Source organism: Meles meles, chromosome 16 (assembly GCF_922984935.1).
Source record: "Meles meles chromosome 16, mMelMel3.1 paternal haplotype, whole genome shotgun sequence".
In the NCBI taxonomy this organism is placed as follows: domain Eukaryota; kingdom Metazoa; phylum Chordata; class Mammalia; order Carnivora; family Mustelidae; genus Meles; species Meles meles.
Window position 1 is genome coordinate 18,645,155 of NC_060081.1, and position 23,340 is coordinate 18,668,494.

The 23,340-nt window shown below is 40.3% G+C and overlaps 1 protein-coding gene across 7 annotated transcripts in view; it reads right to left on the minus strand.

Annotated features, from left to right (window-relative positions):
- Positions 1-2,019: 2,019 nt before the first annotated feature.
- Positions 2,020-23,340, minus strand: part of IL1R1 (interleukin 1 receptor type 1) — a 69,997-nt gene continuing 48,676 nt past the window's right edge. For 5 of the 7 annotated variants that reach the window (XM_045980820.1, XM_045980819.1, XM_045980816.1 and 2 more), the window contains exons 4-13: positions 23,182-23,248; positions 20,177-20,411; positions 19,879-20,068; positions 18,683-18,851; positions 16,516-16,581; positions 11,265-11,382; positions 9,151-9,302; positions 6,853-6,996; positions 5,923-6,090; positions 2,020-5,212 (exon numbers count right to left, since the gene is read on the minus strand). In XM_045980820.1, the coding sequence (XP_045836776.1) occupies positions 4,794-5,212; positions 5,923-6,090; positions 6,853-6,996; positions 9,151-9,302; positions 11,265-11,382; positions 16,516-16,581; positions 18,683-18,851; positions 19,879-20,068; positions 20,177-20,411; positions 23,182-23,242 (1,722 nt within the window). In that variant the 5' untranslated portion in view covers positions 23,243-23,248 and the 3' untranslated portion in view covers positions 2,020-4,793. Of the gene's footprint in view, positions 5,213-5,922; positions 6,091-6,852; positions 6,997-9,150; positions 9,303-11,264; positions 11,383-14,154; positions 14,653-16,515; positions 16,582-18,682; positions 18,852-19,878; positions 20,069-20,176; positions 20,412-23,181; positions 23,249-23,340 lie in introns of those variants that run through there. The other 2 variants (XM_045980821.1, XM_045980822.1) reach the window with 2 other exon arrangements.

Sequence of the window (23,340 nt, forward strand, 5' to 3'; positions counted from 1 at the left end):
TACATTTAAAACAACAAGCCAAAGCCTCTGCCTTCGGCTCAGGTCATGATCCCAGGGTCCTGGGATGGAGCCCCACATGGGGCTCTCTGCTCAGCGGGGAGCCTGCTTCCTCCTCTCTCTCTGCCTACTTGTGATCCCTGTCTGTCAAATAAATAAATCTTAAAAAAAAAATAAAATAACAAGCCAGATCCTGACTTGTTAAAACCGAATTAAATAGAAGTTATTATCATTTTTAGAAGTTAACTCCAAGATGATATGCCTTTTTTCCCTGCTCAGCAGGGAGACTGCTTCTCCCTCTCCTCTGCCCCTCCCCCTGCTTTTTCTCTCTCTTATAAATAAAATCTTTAAAAAAAAAAACAAAGATGGCATGCCTTCCTCTCCCTCCACACCCAAAACCCCAGAATCTGAAAAAGATACATTCTGGATAAATGGATTTTTTTTGTTGTTGTTTTATCTGATCAAAAGGCAAAATTAAATATATATATATATATATATTTTTTTTTTTTTTTTTTTTGAGGTTCTTTCTCAGATGCTGGACAGAGGCTTTCCATACATAAAAACCTTGAAACACAGGAAGTCCTATTTCACAGATGAGAAAACAGAGGTAAAAACCAACAAAGTGCTTTGCTCTCACTTCAAAACTATGACAGTGCCGGAATTTATAACCAGGAATTTTTCTACCAGATAACATCCCGATGAAGAAACATTTCCAAAGAGCAAAAAAACAAACAAAAAAACAAAACAAACTGTATTCTGAGGAAGTTATTTGATAAAGAGAATAAAACTCCTCATTCAAAAAAAAAAAAAAACAACCCACTTTTAAATATTTTTTTTAAATGATTGTTAGCATTGACATGTTTGTTTGTTAAAAAAACATATTAAGTGGTAAAATAACCAAACTCTGGTGGAAATCTCTCTGACTGTTTCCAGTAAGAAATTCCGTAGAGGCAAGTTTTCTGGATAGCTGATCCCCAAATTTCCAGAGGTTCTTTCATTTTTTCGTTCCTACTGAGAAATCCTTCAGGAACGTGTAAAATCCCTTTCTTTAGCAACCAGACATCCCTTCCAGTCCCTGGGCAGCAGAGGGCCAGTGTGAATGAGCCGGTCCTCAGGCCTCAGTGACACAGCCACTCGGGGGCTGATGGGAGCAGGGCTCTTGGCGTCTTGTGTCACACAGCTTCATCTGAGCATTTGTATTTTATTTCTCCAAAGGCTTGACTTCCCGCTTCCCTCGGTGTCAGCTGCCACTTCTGGTTTGCAGATTCTCTTGTGCAATTGCATTGTATTTGCAGATTCTAATATGACCGAAGTTTATTCGTAGAATTGCTGCTAACCAAGCTTCCATTTCCTGAGGACCTGCTGTATGTTAGGCACAGTGCCTGTCAGAGGACACCTCATCCTTCTCATCCTTACACAGCTCTACGAAGGAGACATTATACCCATTTTGTAGGTGAGGAAACCGGGGCTCCAATAGTTTGTCCACATTTGCACACCAAGGAGGAGGCAGAATCTAGGGTAGGCTCTTCAGACTCTGGGCTGACCCGCCTCCCTCCGGCCTGCTGAAGAGCCACCTGCTCGTGAGAAGAGCTGCCAGGTGAGAACAGAGCAGCGCTGACAGGGCAGGGCTCTCTCTGATCCCTGGAGTTCCTGAGCATTGTGCGCTTGCGCTGTGGACACCATGCTGGCCGATTTCGTTCACTTCCAGGGTCGAAGGAGAAAAGCAACAGAAACTTTCTATAAAATGTAAAAAAGTCCATACAAATGCTGCCCTTAACTTTCTTGAACTAGTAAACAGCAAATAATTAAAGAAACAAACTCACATTTTAATCCATTTTAGAAGCAAGCAGACAGGTAGACTGCCCCTGAAGCTACAGATGGGATTCAGGCCTGAGTGGCCGGCTAATAGCCTCCAAATCCCCCAGGCACCAGGGGTCCCCTCCCTACATAGACCTGGGAGTGTGGCCAGGTAAGCCCAGGACACGGCCGTGCAGAAACAGATTTTCATGAGAATATTCAATACCAGGTTTTGCCAATTTTATTGGAAAATAAATTCAATCCATTGACCAGGGATACATGCTGTACATGAACGGGTGTTTTACTGTATAAAAATACTTGGTATCTGCTCATAATCATATAAAGACATTTCTAAAAACCCTTCATCATTAACCAGTAAAAATATAATTTATCAAAAATGCCACTGGGAAAAAATGGCTCAATATCTTTTCTTTTATCACAAACACACAAAGAGGCGGCAGGAGTAGGAAAACACAAATTCTGCTAAGCCAGTTTTCACTACCGGAAGCCAAAGGTTTTGTTGGCAAACTTTCCTTCAAACACTTAGGCTGACCACCATCAGATAATGCAGTAAAATCTAATTAATGAGGAAGGCCTGAAAGGAAGAGCTTAGAAGAGGTTTGGGGGGAAAACAATAAAACAAAGGAAGTTCCCAGAGAACTAAGAGTGTCGCTCCTTCCTCTGGAATCCTCCCCTGGGAAGTGGGAGTGACACAGTGACATGCGCTTTCCTGTTGGGGCTCCTCCTGGTCCCAGGCACATCCCTTGATTCTTGTCCCTCCCTGAACTCCAGGTGCAATGCTATTGGTAATTCTTGGTTGGTCTCTCCGCTCCTTACTTTTCTGGCCAACTTTGCTGCTGAGTCTAGGTTTCAGAAAGGGCTTTCTTGGTGCTACACACGCAAGTGTATTTTATAGGTGACAGACTAAAAATCATCAGCAACCTAGGTTTTAAGTAGCTGATGGGCCTTTTGGCCATGACAGCCCCAAACCCCAGCCCTGTGTGTGCTGCCAAATAAAAATAAGGCTGTTTTTTTGGAAACAGCAGTTCCAGAACGGTGCTATCACTCGAGGCTGCCAGATGGGATCCAAGAGAAAGCCGGTGGAGAGAGAAGAGGCAGAGCATTCAGCTCTGTTTCTGTCTAGCTCTGATCACTGTCGGGGACGGGGATACACTGTGTCAGTTTGTGTTCACTGGTAACAAGGAACATTAAAAATAAAAAAACAGAGGGCCTGTCCATGTTCATCAACCTTTAAAATGGGGCAAGTGGCATGTGAACTTGGCTTTTCAGTTTTCTGGGGTTTCTCTAAGGAGTACCATCAAGTTCTAAAAAATAGTCTCCTATACCAAAAATCTAACTTGCTTTCATTTTTAATTCACTAAGAAATATTTACCTTTCAAGAAAGAATATATGAAAGCAGAAATGGTTTTCAGAAAACCTAACCAGAATTTTTGTAAATTCCAACACTCAGAAGTTTAGAATTTGGTTTCTTAAATGCAAGCCTTCCAAGCCACCATCCTAGAAAACAATCATTTCTTCTCACAAAAGTGCTAGGGGTAGGACTGAAAGGGACATTTATTGACCCGAAGTGTTCAAGACACTACACTCAAAGCCAACAACACCGTTGTGAGCCCTAGGTCCGACAGCACTAAGAACATATTTTTTAAAAAATAGGTCACTTGCTTTCTCTATAACATTAGGATGATTACAAAACTTAAATCTGATAATCTGTGGACATTTTTCAGTAAGAAAGCCCTACCCAAATCTACGTCAAGTAGACAAATTACTTGGAAGGCATCCAGGCAAGGAGAGACACACCCGCAGCCTCCTCAGCCAAGAGCAGAGTTTCTGGCTGGAGAAAGAACGCCGTCTCATAAAGTGACAGCCAACAGACTAAGTGTTACCAGACTCTGAGGAGAGAGCTGGTGTCCTAGGGCAGTTTCCTGGGGAAATCTCTTAAAGAAACAGCTGGAGTAAATTTCAAATTTCATAAAACTCTGGTCAGCTGGAGAAAATTCGAGAAGGCATTCTGGTCACAGGAGCAGTGGCCGTGAAGGCACAGGAGGCTGACCTGGGAATTCACACAGCAGGACGGTGATGGGAACAGCCATGCATACAGACTAGGGGAAGGGCTTTGGCTCCTCAACCAGGAGGAGCCCCGCAGAGGGCTTTTAAGAGCAGGAGGAGCGTAGAGCAGCATTTCGTGAAGGACAGCTAATCAATCTGTGGGCCAGGTGTGTGGCAGAGAGGAGGAGGAAGAAGTGACGTGGAAGTTGTCCTTCCGAAGAAGCAATGAGTCAAGTGGAACGCAGAAGAGGAGGGTAGAACAGAATGGTCATTCCAGCAAGGGAACCATGCAGAGCTGGATCAGGTCTCTGCAATTCCTGCTTTTTAGTCTCTCTCTCCAACACAAAGCCAAGGTTATTTCAAAAACGTGCAATCCTCACGCATCCCTCTCTTCACCGAAATGAGAGTTATAAAGGTCTGTAAAATGAAATTCGGTCTTTGGAAAAGGAGATCTGGCTGTCGATGCATATGGCAAGTGCGAAGCAAACGGAAAGTTCTCCTACCTTCGTCTGTGAAATACCAGTCTCACTTTGCCAAGGAAGTGGGGGGGCAAGGGACCAGGCAGTCACCGGACTGGGCCACGGCCCTGCCCTTGGACTGTAGACAACTTCATAAAACCGTTTCTAGATGCTAAATATTTCCTGCTAATTCTTCCCTCTCATTTGCAGTCCCGGCGCCTGTTAGCAGTCCAAACACTCAGGCGGGGCTTCTGTTGCTTTCTAGAAGGATTTCCAAGCCCTGGGTTCTGAATTGGGCTGACCTGCTATCACCAGCACATTCTGTTCCCTTAACAATCTGATTCCAGATGACCTCAGGGATAAGGGACGCCACAGGTGCATTTTATGACTGTACGGTCAGTGGGGGCACAGCCCAGCCTACAATGCCCGAAGACGGGAGTCACCCAAGGAACTCTGGACCAAGTTTCTCCCCTGCTACCCCAGAGGCACCTGCACCTCCTTCTGCAGCGTTTTCTTAGTGTCTGGCCTTGTGGCCCAGGACAGAAACTGGGGTTTGGATGAATGGGGCTGCCGCTGGACTGGCATGTGGTATCTGACGTTCTTCCAGAACCTTGTCTTTGCAGACCATGATCCTTCTCTAAAGTCCCCTGACCAGCGTATGGCCCCATGTTTCCGCTTGATAAATTTAATGGTTTCTGGCATTTTCTCATAGTCTTGGATTTTCTCCAGTTCGAGCAGGACAACTTTAATTCCATCCTGAACGAAAGCATTGTACATGGCTATCTGCTCTTCAGATGAATTCCCCAGGCAGCCCAATCCTGATGCTTCTGGGACCAAAATGATAATCAGTCTTCTGCTTTTCCTTATGTTTTCATTAGTGACGTCAACGATGTCTGAAAAACATGAGCACAGTAAGAGTGAGTAAAATTTCAAATAGTAATCATTCTCTCCCAAACCAAAACCCCAGAAGGTTCTTCCCATCCCATCCCTTTTGTCTTCTAATGCTCTTTTTTCCCATCCTTTTTTTTTTTTTTTTTTTTTTTGGCATGAGCAGGGGAGGAGCAGAGGGGGAAGCAGGACCCCCCACCCCACTGAGCAGGAAGCTTATTTGGGACTCAATCCAAGGACCCTGGGATCATGACCCGAGCTGAAGGCAGCTGCTTAACCAACTTAGCCACCGAGATGCCCCCTCTTTTTTCTCATCTTAATTAAGGTGAAAGAAGTTTGATTTTATAGACCAGCTCAAAACCTGACCCACAAAGGCAGAATATTTCATTTAGGACTCAGAATCTATTTCAGGTATTAAACCACTTGATCTCTTCCACTCCTGTGTTGCTGTCTCAGGATCCAACTATTGGATCCAACTAGTTGTGAAGTTTTCCAAAACTAAATAAAACTTGGTTAATTCTTCTGCCAGCAAAATACGAGAAAAGTGAGTATTTTGCTTTGATAGATGTGAAAATCGCCATCACACATCACCGAGGAGGTTCTTAAAACAGCCAAATCTGTGTACCTACACCACAGTCCTCCTAGAAAGATGAAACCTAACTTTAGCAATTATTTTTACAACAAAGACTTTTACTCTTTTACACGACACACTCACCTTCCCCAACATAGGCATCCCTTCCATAAATGAACAGTTTATATCCATACTGTTCTTCTAAGACCTCAGGCAAGACTTTAAACACAAAAATATCCGAGGGACAGGTGGACCCTTCCCCAAGAGTCTTTGGATATAGTATGTAAGCATCATAGGTCTTTCCATCTGAAGCTAGAGGGGAAAATGTGAAATATTTAGATCCAAAAAAAGGAAAGAATTGGTAAAGTCAGTCTCCCCAACATGCAGTTCAGAATGAATTATTAATTTGTGTGTGTGTGAGGGTATGAATGAAGCAGCTGTACCAAAAATACAGTAACTTTTTTAAGTGGTCCTCCCCTACAAGTTTCTATTTTATTGTGTCTAACTCTGAATAGATTCTTTATTACTGAATGGCCGGCTCATGTGCAGAGATTCTTTTCCTCTTGGTCGGGGAACTATCCTTAGCTCCCTGGTCTTATGTTCTTCCCTGTGTCTCAGCCCTGAATTCTATCCACTCTTCCTTTTATGTAGTATTGTAGTATTAAATTATTTTTGCAAGGTTTAAACAAAAGAGAAAGCGGAGCTTCCCTGATGCATGAAAATCATCGTCTCTTTCCTCTGGAGGCAGATCATGGGGTCAGCTATGTCCTACCCAGCACAGGTCCTACCCAGCAAGGGGCCGACCCTCAAGAGTACTAAACTGGACTGGCAAACAAATGCTCTGAAATGCCTGTTTATCCCACCGTTAGGAACACTAAAGCAGGAACTTGCAAAGCAATGCTATTCAGTCTGTTCAGTCCCCAAACTATAATGACGTATAAGAGTAACTACTATGCTTGTATATGCCACTTTTCATTTTAAAATTTAAGTAAAAACCCTCTCAGTTATCTTCTATATCTCTTAACTATCCCCTCTCTCCGACAAGGAAAAGTTGCCCAGAATACAAAATCATACCTTTTTGGGGGAGAAAATCATAGCAAGAATCCCGGTACCAAAGCACAATGTCAACCTTGAAGATTTTGTAGATGAAAACAGAGCATGTAATTATTACTGTTAACATGACAAATACACCAATTGTGTGCTTCCTGAAATCAGGCACTATAGCAGAGAAGAGGAAAAAAAGATATTAGAACCAAAAGAATTAAAATTTGGGCATACCCAATTAAATATTATCATCTCGGAGAAACCATTTTGGGGACTGTTCTGCCATCCCAAATCCCAGATAATATTAACGTATAATTATTACCACTTAATAAAACATACTAATGTACAAAGCCATCTAGACTTGATACTTTATAAAACTGAGGTGCACTGTATTAAATTTCCACCTAAATTTTACAAGACAGTTGATGCTTGAACAGTTCAGGTTTGAACTGCATGGATCAATTTATACTTTTTTTTTTAACAATACAGTTACTGTAAGTTATGATTTTCTTAATATTTTCTTTTTTCTAGCTTACCATATTGTAAGAACACAGTATATAATACACATAACATTCAAAATATATATTAACTGTTTATGTTATCCATGATGCTTCGGGTCAACAGCAGGCTATCAGCAGTAAAGTTTTGGGGACTCGAAGTTATACTCAAATTTTTGACTGGGATAGAAGTGTTGGTGCTCCTGACTCCCATGTTAGTCAAGGGTCCACTGTATACAATAACACCGAAAAAGTGCCAAAGCGCATAGGATAGAGCACTTCAGAGTAAAACAAGACAAGTCACTCAAAACCCTACAGAAGTTTCTGGAGGTGTAAGAATCAGGTGAGGAAAGCTGAAGTCTAGGGGAAAGGAAAGAAGGGGCTTAGGAATGCCAAACAGAATGAGTCACCCTTCCACATTCTTCTAGCCTCATTCCCTCCAATGATTACAGTGGAGGAGGGGCAGAGAAGTAAGGGGGTGTAGAGAAGAAAGAAGAAAAAAGTGCCTTCTAAACGTCAGAGGTCATGTAGGCACCCAGAAAAGAGAGTCTAAAAGCTCTATTATTTTAATTTCCCAATCTGGGTCTTTGATCCACCTGCAGCTGATTTAAATAAGAAATAGGAATCAAGATATATACCATTTTTCAAACCAATATCCAATTGGCCCAATGGATAGTTCACACTGATAGCCTTATTTGTGGTAGTTTCACACAAAATCATGATACCTCTAGTGTAAATCTTCCAGATCTGCTATTTTTGTTCACCTTGATAATTCTTGCCCCTTAACAGTTCCATATGACTTTAAGAATAAACCTGCCCACAACAACACACCCACATAAGCACATATCCAAACGTGCACAAATACTGTTGAAATTTTGATTGGAATTTTTTTTGAATCTATAGATTCATTGGGGAGAACTGATATCTTTATAATACAGAGTCTTTCAATCTATGAATATTGTATATCCTTCTACCTATTTAGGTCTTTTCTAATTTATCTCAATGTCTTTTTTTAGTTTGTATCACAGAGGTCTTAAATAGCGTTTGTCAGATTCATCCTAAGTATATGATAATTTTTGATACTATTGTAAATTCAATATTTTAAGTTTAATTTCTATTTGTTGTTGGTATTTATTGACTACATAGAAATACTGTATGTACGTACATATGTTTACATGTAAAGAGGCACTAGTGATCTTGTTAAATTCATTTCTAATTCTAATAGTTTATCTATAGGTTTTTAAATTTTCTCCCATGTACCCATTCATAAATACCCTATATTTAATCCAACTACAAATAATCAAAATATTTCACAAATATTTTTAATATTGTGTTTGATTATATAATTGAAAAAAACGCAGTAACTTCTGACATCCTCTCTGGAACGTAGATATTTAGGCCTTCCCTGTCTATGATGCTGTCATTTACTTAAAATGTTCATGAGATACCTATGATAAGCCAGATTTACGTCACTACTAGCTCTGGAAATAGAATGACTGTTGCGATACGTGGTCAGCACCATCATAGAATTTAAATCAATAAAGAAAACTAAGGATGACAGATACTGTAACGGGGCATAGGGTTCTCTGAAAGTATTTAACAGAGGCACTAACCTTGTCTGTTTGGTCAGAAAGCTTGTTAAGGGCAGGCAAGAGCACAGAAAGCTTCCAGGAGAAGAAATGGTACAGCTGACAAGTGAAAGAATAGAAGTTTGCCAGGTTAAGAGGACTCCAAAAGCATTCCAGGCAGAGGAAACAGCACTGTGAACCTCAAGGTCATAGACTCTTGCAACAGTAAACCAAAACTGCATTTCAAATATTCTGTTGTTTACCTGGATGTATTAATCGGATATATGCTGAATTTATGCCATCTGTATTCTTGGCTATACAAGTAAATGGATATAGATAAAACCTACTTTCCACTTCTGAAATATTAAGAATGGCGATGACTATATCCTTTCCTCTTTCTGAAGGATTTTTCACTCTGTTCAAAAGAGAGAGAATAAATGAAGTTGTTTAAGGAAAACTATAACTGAGACACATATACATGGTTGATCTCTTTATTCACCACATGAATCGCAGCAGAAATTATCAACAGCCCTATGCACAGGAATAATAATCAGGCTGTTAGCAATACTGATCTGAGATTTTATAGTGCAAAGACCACTGTCTGTAAAAGACTCAGAAGCAGAGATCAAAGTAAAATTACCAGCTTCCAAGAAGAAAAAGATGGGTGTGCATTCTAGTCACCATGAGGGCACAGAGAAGAATGCATGAGACAAGGAGCCTGGAGCAGATGGCCAAGGAGAATGCTAAGGAGTCGGGAGTTGATCCCTAGAGAGGAAACAGCCACTTGAGACGTGGAGCCCCCAATTCTTGGTCCCACTTAATGAGTCCTTCCTAAATTTTTAAAAAAACATAACACAAACTCGACAAGGCAAGAAACAACAAATGTTGGAGAGGATGTGGAGAAAGGGGAACCCTCTTACACTGTTGGTGGGAATGCAAATTGGTGTAGCCACTTCGGAAAACAGCATGGAGTTTCCTCAAAAAATTAAAAATAGGGGTGCCTGGGTGGCTCAGTGGGTTAAAGCTTCTGCCATCGGCTCTGGTCAGGGTCCTGGGATCCAGCTCCACATCGGGCTATCTGCTCAGCCGGGAGCCTGCTTCCTCCTCTCTCTCTCTCTCTCTCTGCCTGCCTCTCTGCCTACTTGTGATGTCTGTCAAATAAATAAATATTTTTTAAAAAATTAAAAATAGGGGGCGCCTGGGTGGCTCAGTGGTTTAAGCCTCTGCCTTCGGCTCAGGTCATGATCTCAGGGTCCTGGGATCGAGCCCGCATCATGCTCTCTGCTCAATGGGGAGCCTGTTTCTCCCTCTCTCTCTCCTCCTGCCTCTCTGCCTACTTGTGACCTCTCTCTCTGTCAAATAAATAAATAAAATATTTTAAAAAATTAAAAATAGAACTACCCTATGACCTGGCAATTGCACTACTGGGTATTTACCCCAAAGATACAGATGTAGTGAAAAGAAGGGCCATATGCACCCCAATGTTCATAGAAGCAAGGTCCACAATAGCCAGAGTGTGGAAAGAGCCGAGATGCCCTTCAACAGATGAATGGATAAAGAAGATGTGGTCCATATACACAATGGACTATTACTCAGCCATCCGAAAGGATGAATACCCAACTTTTGCATCAACATGGATGGGACTGGAGAGGATTATGCTGAGTGAAGTAAGTCAAGCAGGGAAAGACAATTACCATACGGTTTCACTTACTTGTGGAACAGAAGGAATAACATGGAGGACATTAGGAGAAGGGAAAAATGAAGGGGGAGAAATCGGAGTGGGAGACGAACCACAAGAGACTATGGACTCCAGGGAAACAAACGGAGGGTTTTAGAAGGGGAGGGGGGTGAGGGGATGGGCTAGCCCAGTGATGGGTATTAAGGAGGGCACGGATTGCATGGAGCACTGGGTGCTATATTCAAACAACGAATCATGGAACAATCATGGAACACTACATCAAAAACTAATGATGTACTAACATACTGGTGACTAACATACACAATTAAAAAAATGAAAAAACTTTAAAAAAAGAAGAAAATTTTAAAAAAAAATTTAAAAAAAGAAGAAAAAACCAGAACAACATGAAGGGTAATTCAGGAAAGTTGCTTCATTGGAATGTTGTAACATATTTATCCAAATTCAAGAGAAAGCCTTCCAAGTGGTCTGTTTTTTGCACCACAATGACATGGACTTTTACCTGACGTGTAGAAGGTCTTATAAATCCTGTTTAGCTCAGCAAAACTCAACAGGGACAGCAAAGCATCAAGGGCTAATCAACTAACTTTTGCTATCCAACTAAACCATCAAGGTTGTATATATTTCATGACATGAAATTTAATACCAACACTTCTCTGTTGCACATTGTAGCATACTTACAGTACATATTCCTCTGCCAGCACTGAGTCATCGTCGTCAATTGATGACCCATTCCACTTCCAGAAGACAGAGTCACTAAACTTGCCACTGACATTGCAGATTAATTGCAGCTTGGATCCTGCAAAGCAATGTAGTTTTAATCTTAGCAACTGACTTTTATCTGATCTAGCTAGATTAATAAACGGCCATTGAATAAAGATTTTAAATTATAGAAAAGTACAAAGAAAAAGAAAAATTGCCCTTAAACCCACCACTTGGAGATAACTGATTAGTAACTTCATGCCTCTTATTCCTCATCTTCTCTGTGTACACATGCAATTTTAAAAAGGGAATGTTATGGTCTACTCTTTGTGAATATTGTATCCTGGGAATTCCTGCTCATGAGATCAGCCTTCCAAAATAGTCCGTTTCAAGGCTGTTTACTATTCCATAATACAAATAATTATGACTGATGCTTTTCCTATTGCTAAACACAATTTGTTTCCAATTTTTTCACTATTAGGATTAACATTCTAATGATTATTCTTGCACATCAATATTGTACATATACTGAAGCACTACTCTGAATCTGGAAATACAGATTTAAAAAGCCAGCCCCCCTCGCCCAAGTGAGACTATACATAACGTCACTTTGTCCAGCAGTGTGAGGGAGTGCCTTTGAACCCCTTTGCCCCCAGATTCCAAATACTTTTGGTCATTGACCAACAAGAGAAAAAAGATTCCATTTAAATTTTCAACAGCATTGCTTGAAATCAGGGTGAATGAACGTGCCCTTTATAAGTTTAGTATTCATTTGCCTTTAAAAACTGCTTGTTATGCCATTACTTGAGTCTCATACAAACCTCACTGCTGTGTGGGAGCTCTTTATAATAGCCATGACATTAACTCTTTGTCACGTATGAAAACTATTCCAAATACTGTTCAGAGTTCACTGCTTTCCTTCTATTTTTGTTTGTGGAAGTTCTTTGGGTATAGATATTTTTATTTTTTACTTGGTCAAATTTCTGTTTTATCTGTTCTCACAGTTTCTTTCTAAAATCAGGAAAATATCTATGTACATTTTCATTGAGGTATATAAAATGTTTTCATTGTTTTATTGTATTGTTTTAGTTCTTTACTCTATCTAGAATATAATTGGGTATGGTGTGAGGGAGAGATTTAACCTAAGGCTTTTGTCCAAATAGCTGACTGATCATTTCAGAACCACTTATTGAGTAACAATTTGTGATGCCACTTTTATTAGAAAATAAATTGTTTGAGGCTTTCTTGATTTGAATGTGTATACTGATGCCAATGGTACCACAAATCTTAATTACTGCAGTGTTAGGGTAAATGTTAGTATCACTTAGAGCTCTTCTTCCCAAGATTATCTTAATAATCTCATCATTTTAATCTTCTGGGTGAATTTTAGAACCACTTGCCAACTTTTGCGCCCATCATATTTTTATTGGAGTTCCATTAAAACTATAATTTTAAGAGTTGCTATCTTTACAATTTCCAGTTTTCCATGTAAGAAAAAATATACATTTCTATTACAGTTTTCCTTAATTCGGTGTTTCTCAAGATTGTTTTCATCATTGTTCCCCTTTGGAGCCTTTTAAGACATTTTTATCCTAACTGTTTCCCTCCCCATGAATTTTTTTTCAAAGATTTTGTTTTATTTATTTGACAGAGATCACAAGCAGGCAGAGAGGCAGGCAGAGAGAGAGAGAAGGAAGCAGCCTCCCCGCTGAGCAGAGAGCCCGATGTGGGGCTCGATCCCAGGACCCTGGGATCATGACCTGAGTCGAAGGCAGAGGCTTTAACCCACTGAGCCACCCAGGCACCCCCTCCCCGTGAATTTTTAATACCACAGACACAGTATATCACTTTAGATTTTTTTCCTCTAAGAACAAATTTTCTCCCCATTGGAAATAACATCACTCCCACTCTTTGTTGATATGAAAGCTTTAAATCTCAATTTTCCTGAGAGATAGGTCAGAATTTGTGTGTGTGTTTTTTTTTTCTCTCCTATAAATCCTATATATTTTTGAAAGATTTTGCTAAGAATTTTATAAACATCTCTATGACTTGTTGCAAATGGGATCTCTTTGCCCATTTTGTTCTCTAGCTGGTTATTGCCAAACACGTTTACCATTTTAGAATATCAATTTTAGTCGCTTGCTTGCTTTTACAAATATTTTTATTTTAATGAAGTTGGTATAGACAATATCCATTTAAAACCCCTATACCCAGGCCAAAAAGTACAAATAAGATAAAAAGAGCAGTGCTCTGTTGCGTACACTTCTGCATGAAAAACTTTATTAACTACTTATGAAAATCACAAGTTTTCAGGGAGTCTTATAACAAGATCTTTCTTTAATCTTAAAATGGTTTATCTCCAGTGAAGCCATCTTTGGAGTTAGTCCCTATCTTCACCATCTCTACGCCACCTCAACTTCAGCCCAATATTCCTCTTCTTTGGGGCCAGACTCTCAAATTTTAAAAGCAGCTTTAAGTTAAGGAAAGACCATTTTTCCACAGCTCAGTTCTCTGCGAAACTTCCGTCTCCTGCTGAAAGCCACACGTCCAGGAGGGAAGTAATCACGAGCCAGAATTTCAGGGTCAGTCGGAAAGCCATTATGAACACTAGCATCGGCGGGTTATTTACCGCAAGCCTGAAGACGCACAGTCCTGGAAAAGGGTGGCCCCTCTGTGCACATGCGCAATTTGTAAAAAGGAGAGGGTGACAGAAACTGAGGTTTCATCACCAAAACTCAGCACCAGGAAAACAAACGATAATGATGTTTTCATGGACACCAGAATTCTCACCACCAGACGCCTTAAGGAGGTAAGGGGCCTGTCGTCAATTCCATCTTGAACGCCACATGACAAAAGAATTATTTTTGAAACTAAAAGAGGATTGAGGGGAAAGAGGAAAAAAGTAAAAATAATATTTAAACTGTGGTATGACCTCCCTGTTTGTTCCTGATAAACTTCAATCACATCTTCAATCACACCATTTCCAGCTCTCATTGTCATTAATCCTGTTATTATCAGCAATCCTCTGACCTTCCAAGAGAAACCTGAGTGAATCACGGGAACATCCGGTCTTTGACAGTATGATTCTGTGAGTTTCCTGACATGTGCCGTCCATCATCGTCACTTCAAAGTGAATCCAACTGCCGCCATGTCCAATGACTCGGAGTTTAATGTAAGCTCTCTCCTTCTTATCCCGCAAGTCCCCGGTTGAAGGTTTTGCCTCCTGGTCAAACACAGTGATGACGGCTTCGCCCAGAGTCTCCTCCCCGCAGTAGTGGTCTCAGGGAGGCAGGACCTCACTCGGGGACTTACAAATCCATCTCTTCCCCACAGCACACCACCGCAGCTGAAGGGACTTCCGCTACACCTAGAATATTAATTTTGTATCTGGCCAATTAATAATATATTAATTCTAACCTCTCCCCAGTAACTCTCGTGAAAGTAATACATACATTATATGATCTGAAAATAATAAGGTCCTTTCTCCATTACAGTAAGCATGCTTTGTTCTTTTATGGATGATGGTATCAACTGGGCACTTCTAGAATATGTTAAGTAATGCCAGTTATTTGGGCATCTTTGCTTGGAGGGTCTATGCCTGTAGAATGTCTCACAGTACTGTGTGTGGTTCTCCATTAAGATTATCAGGGACTGGGGCACCTGGCTCAGTGGGTTAAGCCTCTGCCTTCAGCTCAGGTCATGGTCTCAGGGTCCTGGGATCGAGGCCTGCATCAGGCTCTCTGTTCGGCGGGAAGCCTGCTTCCCCCCTCTCTCTGCCTGCCTCTCTGCCTACTTGTGATCTCTGTCTGTCAAATAAATAAATAAAATCTTAAAAAAAAAAAGAAATTCAGGGACTATTAGTTTGAATTGATGTTATTTATTAAGTTAAGGAAGTATGCCCCAGTTCCTATTTTCCTAAGTCATTTTATTGGTATTGAACCTTAGTATAAGCTTGTTTGACACCCTTCAGGATAATCATATGACAGGGTAATCTGCGCACCTGGTCATCGGGGTATATTAAAATAATCATTTCCTAACATGAAGCTATTTTTTAGATTTGGAGATCAATGCCACCTGAACTTCAGAGGCCTAAAATGTATGCCTCTAGAACATGAATTCTTAACAGAAGCTATGGCCAACAGGGCAAAAAGTGGTTCTTGGGGAGACGGCAAGAAAATCCTAGATATTGCAATGGTTTGTGGCCCGATTAAGTGCCGTGTTAGAGCAACAGATATACAATAGATCTGTGGCATTAAAATTAAGAAAGGGGGCACCTGGGTGACTCAGTGGGTTAAAGCCTCTGCCTTCGGCTCGGGTCATGATCCCAGGGTCCTGGGATCGAGCCCTGCATGCTGCTCAGCAGCAAGCCTGATTCCCCCGCCCCCCCCTCCCCCCGCCTGCCTGTCTGCCTACTTGTGATCTCTGTGGTCACAAATGTTTACCTTCTAATCTCCGTACAGCTATTCACTGTCTTCATGCAGTGACTTTTACAGAAAAGAACTTTGTATGCCAGCCCGGCTTTTGATCCTCTGATACCAAAATCTGTTTTTATGTTTGAACCAGTGGTTTTCAAGAGAACATTCGGTGATGGCAGAAATGTTCTATGTTTGTGCTAATACGGTAATCACTGGACACATAAAGCTATTAAGCCCTTGAAATATGGCTAATGTGACTGAAGGACTAATTTTTAATTGAACTAAATTAATTAATTTACTTGATTTAAAGTTATATGTACATAGCCACATATGGCTAGTGGTTACTGGATTGTATAATGTAGGTCTGGATGCTTATAGGATTTTGTCTTTGCTCTTGAAATAAAAAAATGTCACTGATTTGGTGGTCGTTCTAGAAAAGTACTTCTCCTTATTGGTCTGTTATCCTATCCTTCAGTCTAAAAGCTTAGTTCTGATCTTAAGAAATCCATCCCGTGCCACTCAGATAAATTACATTTCTCATTTCTAGTCCTGTTGAACTTAGCCCTTGGCTGATGTTTTCAGGGGTAATAAGCATCCACAGGAAAGTGAGGGCGGGCAAATCAGACGTGGCTAGATTTCTGCTAGGAGAGGCAGGAAATCGAAAGAAACATTTAAAGACATACTTTGTGCTATTTTCCCACTAATTACACATCTACTCAGTAAACGGTTTTGGTGATGTGTAGGAATGGTAGAGTTTATCCTAATCTTGAGTTCAACATCATGATTTCAGCATAGGGTGATTGGAACCCACTTACCCAGCCCTACTTCCACCGTCTCGTTAGCCGGACTCACAATTACAGGCCTCAGAGGCTTGTATTCTTCTGAAAGACAAACATCCACAGGGCTTCTTAGTCTCTTACAGATCAGAATCTCAACTGATGACCACAGTTAGCAAAATGTACGAAGACATACCATGTGGCAGCGGGCCAGATACGCCCCCGCGTGCCCAGAGCGTAGACGGCAGGAGACAGAAGACAAGAGATGAAGGAAAGAGGCCAATGCAGATGTCACAGCTAAGCACAATGCCTGCTGGTAAGCGTGGGCCCTGCACAACCCATTGAGTTTGGTGCTACAAACACACACATCACCCGGACTCCAGACAAGTGCCTCTCGCGAAGCAAGTCAGGAACAGCAAGTAGCTGTGGAGAGGGACTTCTGTGGATGATGCGTGAACCAGGGAGACCACCCCGCGCTAGACCTGCTTCTCTTTAGTAATTGCAGTCATGACCCAAGAGAGCAATGCCAGGCGATTTGGCAGAATTTATTTAAAAGGGCAGAAGAATATTAAGGAGCTCCAGAAAGTCATCTGTGTATCATTTCCAAGAAGATTGACTTGAAGGTCCATCTGTGGCCAAGCCTGAGAAAGTATGAACTGAAATGCCCAGTATTCCACCACAGTAAAAAAAAAAATAATAATAATAGGGGAGACTGGGTGGCTCAGTGGATTAAAGCCTCTGCCTTCAGCTCACATCATGATCACAGGGTCCTGGGATCAAGTCCCCAATGAGCAGAGAGCCTGCTTCCCTCTCTCTCTCTGCCTGCCTCTCTGCCTACTTGTGATCTCTGTCAAATAAATTTAAAATATCTTTAAAAAAAAAATAACCTCCATTAGGGCAGGATTTTGTCTCTTCTGTTCCCTAATGTATACCTAGAACAGTGCCTGGTACATAATTATGCTCAATTGATATTTTTGAGTCTGTTCTATGAAAACAAAATATGACCTCTTCTCTGAAGTATATTATTTCTATAAAGGGGATCAGAAAAGAAGACAGAGAGTATTTAAAATGTATTTGACCTATTAAAAAAAATTCCCTACTTCTCTCTAATATTCTCTCTGCTGGTCTGGTTTCTATATGTCAAGAAAGACAAACCAGAGCTACCCCACGGCCAGAGAGGGGCTGCTAAGATGGTTGTAATGTAAGGAGCGTGGAAAATTATAATTCACTAATGCTTGTAGGAACTAGGCAAGGAATTCATTTTGATTCAATAAAATTAATGTTTGAAATATATAAGTTATTAGAGAATTGAGAAAACTTAGCTCTATGTAGGGTGATTGTGTTTAGGGTTTACCCGAGACAGTCCCCATTTATGCCGGTTGTCCCAGCATAACCACTAATAAGGTCCCTTTAACTTTTAAACTCATGGTTAGAGGAACTCTTATTATTGAAAGTTTACAAAGTCTATTTACAGAAAGGCTGAGCATTCTGCTCATCCCCAAGTAATTTGTGGGAGTGCATTTTCTTGAAAAATTGCTTTTAAGGTGAAACACAGTTAATAGAGAACTGAAAGCCTCGGGAATATTTACAAGAATAATTATCAATGCCTATTCATTTCTCCTCTGTTTTGCACCAGGCACATGATCACAGGCTGAGCATACTTGGTCACTGATCTCCCCAATAACCTTGGAAGTTGGTATCATCTCACAGAGGAGGAAAGAGGCTTAGAGAGGGAAAGTAACTGAGCTAACAAGAAACCAACAAGAAGTACAGTACACTCTAGGAATGCAACACATTCCAAAGCTCATTAGCATCCAGCCCATCGAGATCAAGTAGATGTTCCTTACTGCTAGACACTCAGACTCCCCCAGCAAAAGTGCTCAGGACTGCCCTTCCTCATACACTGGTCACGAGGAACCCCAGAGCTCTCTGGAAGAACCATCTTCAGCTATGGCAGAGAACAAGCCTCTTCCTTCAGTCGGAAAACACAGCTCTTACCGACTGTCTAATTAGCACTGCATCTGAAGCAGGATTGCAAAACGTGTACACAGTATCAGCAACAAAAAAGCTAAAGCCATGCGATCTTGGGCAAGTTATCAAGCTTCTTCTTGGGTTTAGTTTCTCCCTGAACGATGAAGGTACCGTTAGAATCATGGTTTCTGGGCCTTCCCAGATTCAAACTCCTAGAATTGGAGCTATGACTCACCTATAGTCTTCAGTTCTATAACCCGGGTGACACGATATTGCTTTCCCAAGTACATGTAGAATGTTCCACAGGTATATTTCCCATTATGTGCTGCAGTCACATTTGCTATAACGAGTCTATCTTTCACTCCACTAAAGTATATATTGTCAAGAAGTAGAGGTTTGCAATCCTAGAAAGATGGAGAGGAAGGAAGTATTAAAACCAATTAATGATTTTCCCCAGCCTACCAGCAAAAGAAACTCCATTTTTCCATATTGGCAAATACTGTATGCGCGTGGTGTGTGTGTGTGTGTGTGTGCGTGTGTGTGTATGTATATGTACATATTCATATATATTCATACATATATGAATTGAAAACCTCAGGAAAATTTGTAATCATCATCATACCCCTGTTTTACACCAAACACATGAATGCAAGCTGAGCACATATATGAATATATATGACTATGTTTCTTTTTTTTTCTTTTTTTTTTTTTTTAGATTTTTATTTATTTATTTGACAGAGAGAGATCATAAGTAGGCAGAGAGGCAGGCAGAGAGAGTGAGAGGGAAGCAGGCTCCCTGCCGAGCAGAGAGCCCGATGTGGGACTCGATCCCAGGACCCTGAGATCATGACCTGAGCCGAAGGCAGCAGCTTAACCCACTGAGCCACCCAGGCGCCCCTATGACTATGTTTCTTGTGTACAAGTTTTAATATAGTATTTTTTTTTCCAATAATCCCAATTACATTTCCAGGACATTAAATCTTTATGCCTGTGAGTCTTGCACTTTGAAGACAAGTAAAGACAAATTTACTTTGCAAGGAAAACATGTCTGGGGACAGAATGCTAATGCCATAGTTTCTTAGTAATGCTATACTTCCTTTCTGCGTTGATATTAATTATTTTGTATTTCTTAACCTCTAACAAGACGATTCCCCATGTAAGTTCCAACAAACTAGGTAGATCAAAGGCACCAAAACACGAAGTGGAATGCCACCCAATCCAGTTTTAAATAAAATTAACAGAAAGTAAGACTTTCATTAAATGTACGCAGTTTTAAAATTAAAAAAAATTTTTTTTTCTATCAAGTTTCACCATGCAAAAGCAACCAATACATGAAATGAAAAAGTACTCTGCAGATTCACCCTATTGTCTAGGTCAGAAAACTTTTCTATTTGCTGGAAAAGTAAAATACCATACTGAATATAAAATTACCTTCTGCCACTGTATTTTTGGTAACTTATTTGTTTCATCTTTAAAAAAGTCCATATAGGGACACACAAGTTGTCCATCTGCTGCAACAGGTAGTTTCTGCGTAAATACAGCTTCTGTGTTGTAACACAAGTTAGGTTCATGCTGTACAAACTTAATGGTTGTTTTAATTTTGAGGCAGTAAGATGCATTCCTAAAATCAATAAAAATAGGTGAATTCAGCACAATTAAAGATGTTTCTGTCCTTACCTACTGCAGGCACACAGAACACAGGTTTGCAATGTATCGATTCCTTTCTTACCTCACGGTGCAAAAGTAATATCCCGAATCCTCCACCATGGCAGGAACAAACCAAAGTTCACCTTTGTGCTGATGGATCCTGGCACTTACATCCATAGATATAGGTGTCTTGCTGTCATTTTTATACCAAATTATAGGGCCTTTCTCTTCATTTGGGTTAAGAAAACAGGAACGAACATCAATTTCATAGGCAGATGAGACTAAAATTAGTTGTTCTGTGCGTTCCTCACATATGTCTTGAAAAGGGAAAAAGAGAAAACAGCTTCTGTGAGAAATTCGTCCATGTTTCTTCATGCAATATTGACATTTAAACGCATCGATTAGAAAATGCATCAATTCATATTATATATGAGTTTTAACAGCTTTATAATGAAAGGCATGATCTTGGAAGACTGAAAGATTTATATTCAAATCCAGTCATGCCACTTACTATCTGTGGGCCCTTGGGAAAGTTATTTAACCTCTCTTATCGCCTCTTTATTCATCTAAAGATTGGTGCTAATATAGCAGGAGACAGATCTGCTTCAGTACAAAATGGACTAGATTTGCCCTCTCACCCGAACTGAAAAAATGGACCAAGTATATGAAATATTCAAGACATTGAACATTGAGGAACAAAGGACAGAAATGACAGAAAGATGGAAAACACAGTAGGTGAGCCCTACAATTTTCCCAAGATACTGCCTAGAGAAAGATCCTAAGTCATGACATTGCAAGGAGGAAACACAAACAAGGCCAGGTTCTGTCTCAATGGAGAAGACAGAACTGGAAATCCAGGTAAACCACGAGTTTGGAGGACAGAGCAGGAAAGGGATTAGAGCTGTATAGATACATAGATAGAGAGAGGGTTTTGGAGATCTGTACATTCTCCCTCAAGGTTTCAGCTGAGTACCAATTGGTGTAAGCACATAAGGGACTACCCAAAGTCAGAGTGAAGATTGCCAAAAGGATTAGAGTGAATATCCACTGGACCACATACTGCTGTTCTCAGCAGCTGGAATGGAAAACCTCACGGCTCATGGAACATCAGGTAGAGAACCCAGAGGGTTTTGACCCTGTAGATGGAGCAAATTAGGCCTAAGGTAAGACTATTTCTGATCTTGACTAATAAAGCTTAAGAGCAAAACCTGAAAAGATCAACTATTTCCAAGTAACAACCCTGTAGCAGAATGGTTCAAGAACGTTTTTAGTAATACGAAAACACCCAGCACCCAAAATGGTAAAATCTATAGTGTCTAGCATTCAATCAAAAATTACGAGGTGTACAAAGAAGTGGGACAATACAATCAATGATGAGAAGAAAATCATCGGGCACCTGGGTGGTTCAGTCAGTTAAGCATCTGCCTTTGGCTCAGGACATGATCTCAGGGTCCTGGGATCCAGAGCTCCCTGCTCAGCAAGGAGTCTGCTTCTCCCTCTCTCTCCATCCCTCCCTTCACTTGTGCTCATGCTATCTCTCTCTCTCTCTCATATATATAAAATCTTTCAAAAAAAAAAAAAAAAGAGGAAAGTAATCCATCAAAACTGACCCGGAAATGATACAGATCACAGAATTAATAGATTACAATAGTTATTGCCACTGTGTTTCATTTCTTCAAGATACTAGATCAAACATGTTGAGTAGAGACCTAAAAAATATTTTTTTAAAACTTGAATTTCTAGTGAATGAAACTATAAAGTTGACTTAAAAAATACATAGGATATGATTAACGGCAGATTTGACACTACAGAAAAAAAGATTAGTGAACCTCAAGCCATAGCATTATTAAATCTCTTTAAAGATAACTGAATGTTATCTTTAAAGTAAAAATTTAAAAAGTATTGTGAGATTTATAACATATAAAGAAATAAAACATATAGGAACAATCTGACAAAGCTCAAGAAGGGAGAAGTGGATGTGTATTATTCTAAGTTTTCTATGGTATATGTGAAATAGTATAGTGTCACTTGAAAGTAGACAGCAGTAAGTTAAAGATGGATACCATAAGCCTGAGAGCAGTTATTTTAAAAAGACAAGCTATTAGCATAAACCAGACAAAGGAGATAAAGTGAATTATGATATATGGATGGCAAAAAAGCACATGAAAAGAAGTTCATTATCATTAGCAAGAAATAGAAATTAAAATTACAAAGAGCTATTACTCCTTTTGGTATTAAAATCGAAAAGGTGGACAACATCAGGTGTTGGTGAGATGTGGAAATTTCATTTACTGCTGGTGACCATATAAAATGGTACAACTCCTTGGAAGACACTTTAGTAGGTTCTTAAAAAGTTTCACATAAGCCTACCCTGTGACCCAGCCATCCCCCTCTCAGGTATTGACCTCAGAGGAATGAAAATATATGTCCACTCAAAGACCTGAGAGCTAGCTTTCGTAGCACCTTTACTCTTAATAGTCAAGAACCAGAAATAGCTGAAATGTCCATCAAATGTGAGTGGATAAATGAACGGAGATATACCCATACAATAGACAACTACCATGTAATAAAATAATATCTATCCATTTGTACAATATGAACAGATCTCAAAATAATTATGCTGACCCAAAAAAGCCAGACTAAAAAAACAAAAAATAAACAAAAAAGCTAAAAACGAAAACAAAGAAACTGGATGGAGACATCCAGCTGTCTCTGGATGTTTCTCAGCTGTGGGTTCCTAATGACTGCATTTAACACCTCTTCTGAACGAAAGCCAGGATCTCCCGTCACACTCCTCAATCCGCAACAAAGTTGGAGAAGACCAGGCCTTCACATTGGAGGCCTGGATCTTAGCTGCTGCTCTGACACTAGCTATGTGAGCTTGGGCTCTTGGCCTCACTGTGCCTCAATTTCCCAAACCACGAGTGAAAGGATGTATAGTACAGTTCTATGATCAGGAGGGTCTCTGTTCTGGGATTCAACAGAAACTGGTGAGGAGAAAAAACTGACTCTGTCAGGGAAGACACTTCATGTATTCTAAATAATAGGGCTTCTCAGAAGGCAAGAAAGAGGAAATGCTTAACTTACCAGCTTCCAGAGAAGAAATCAGTACAGCTGTAAAACAAACAAGCCTGAGTAACACTTTCATATTCTCCTGAAAAAGAGAGGAATGGATGTGAAACAAAAATTAAAATGTTACTATTGCAGAAAAATCTTTAAAACCATATAAACTAACTCCCACCTGCT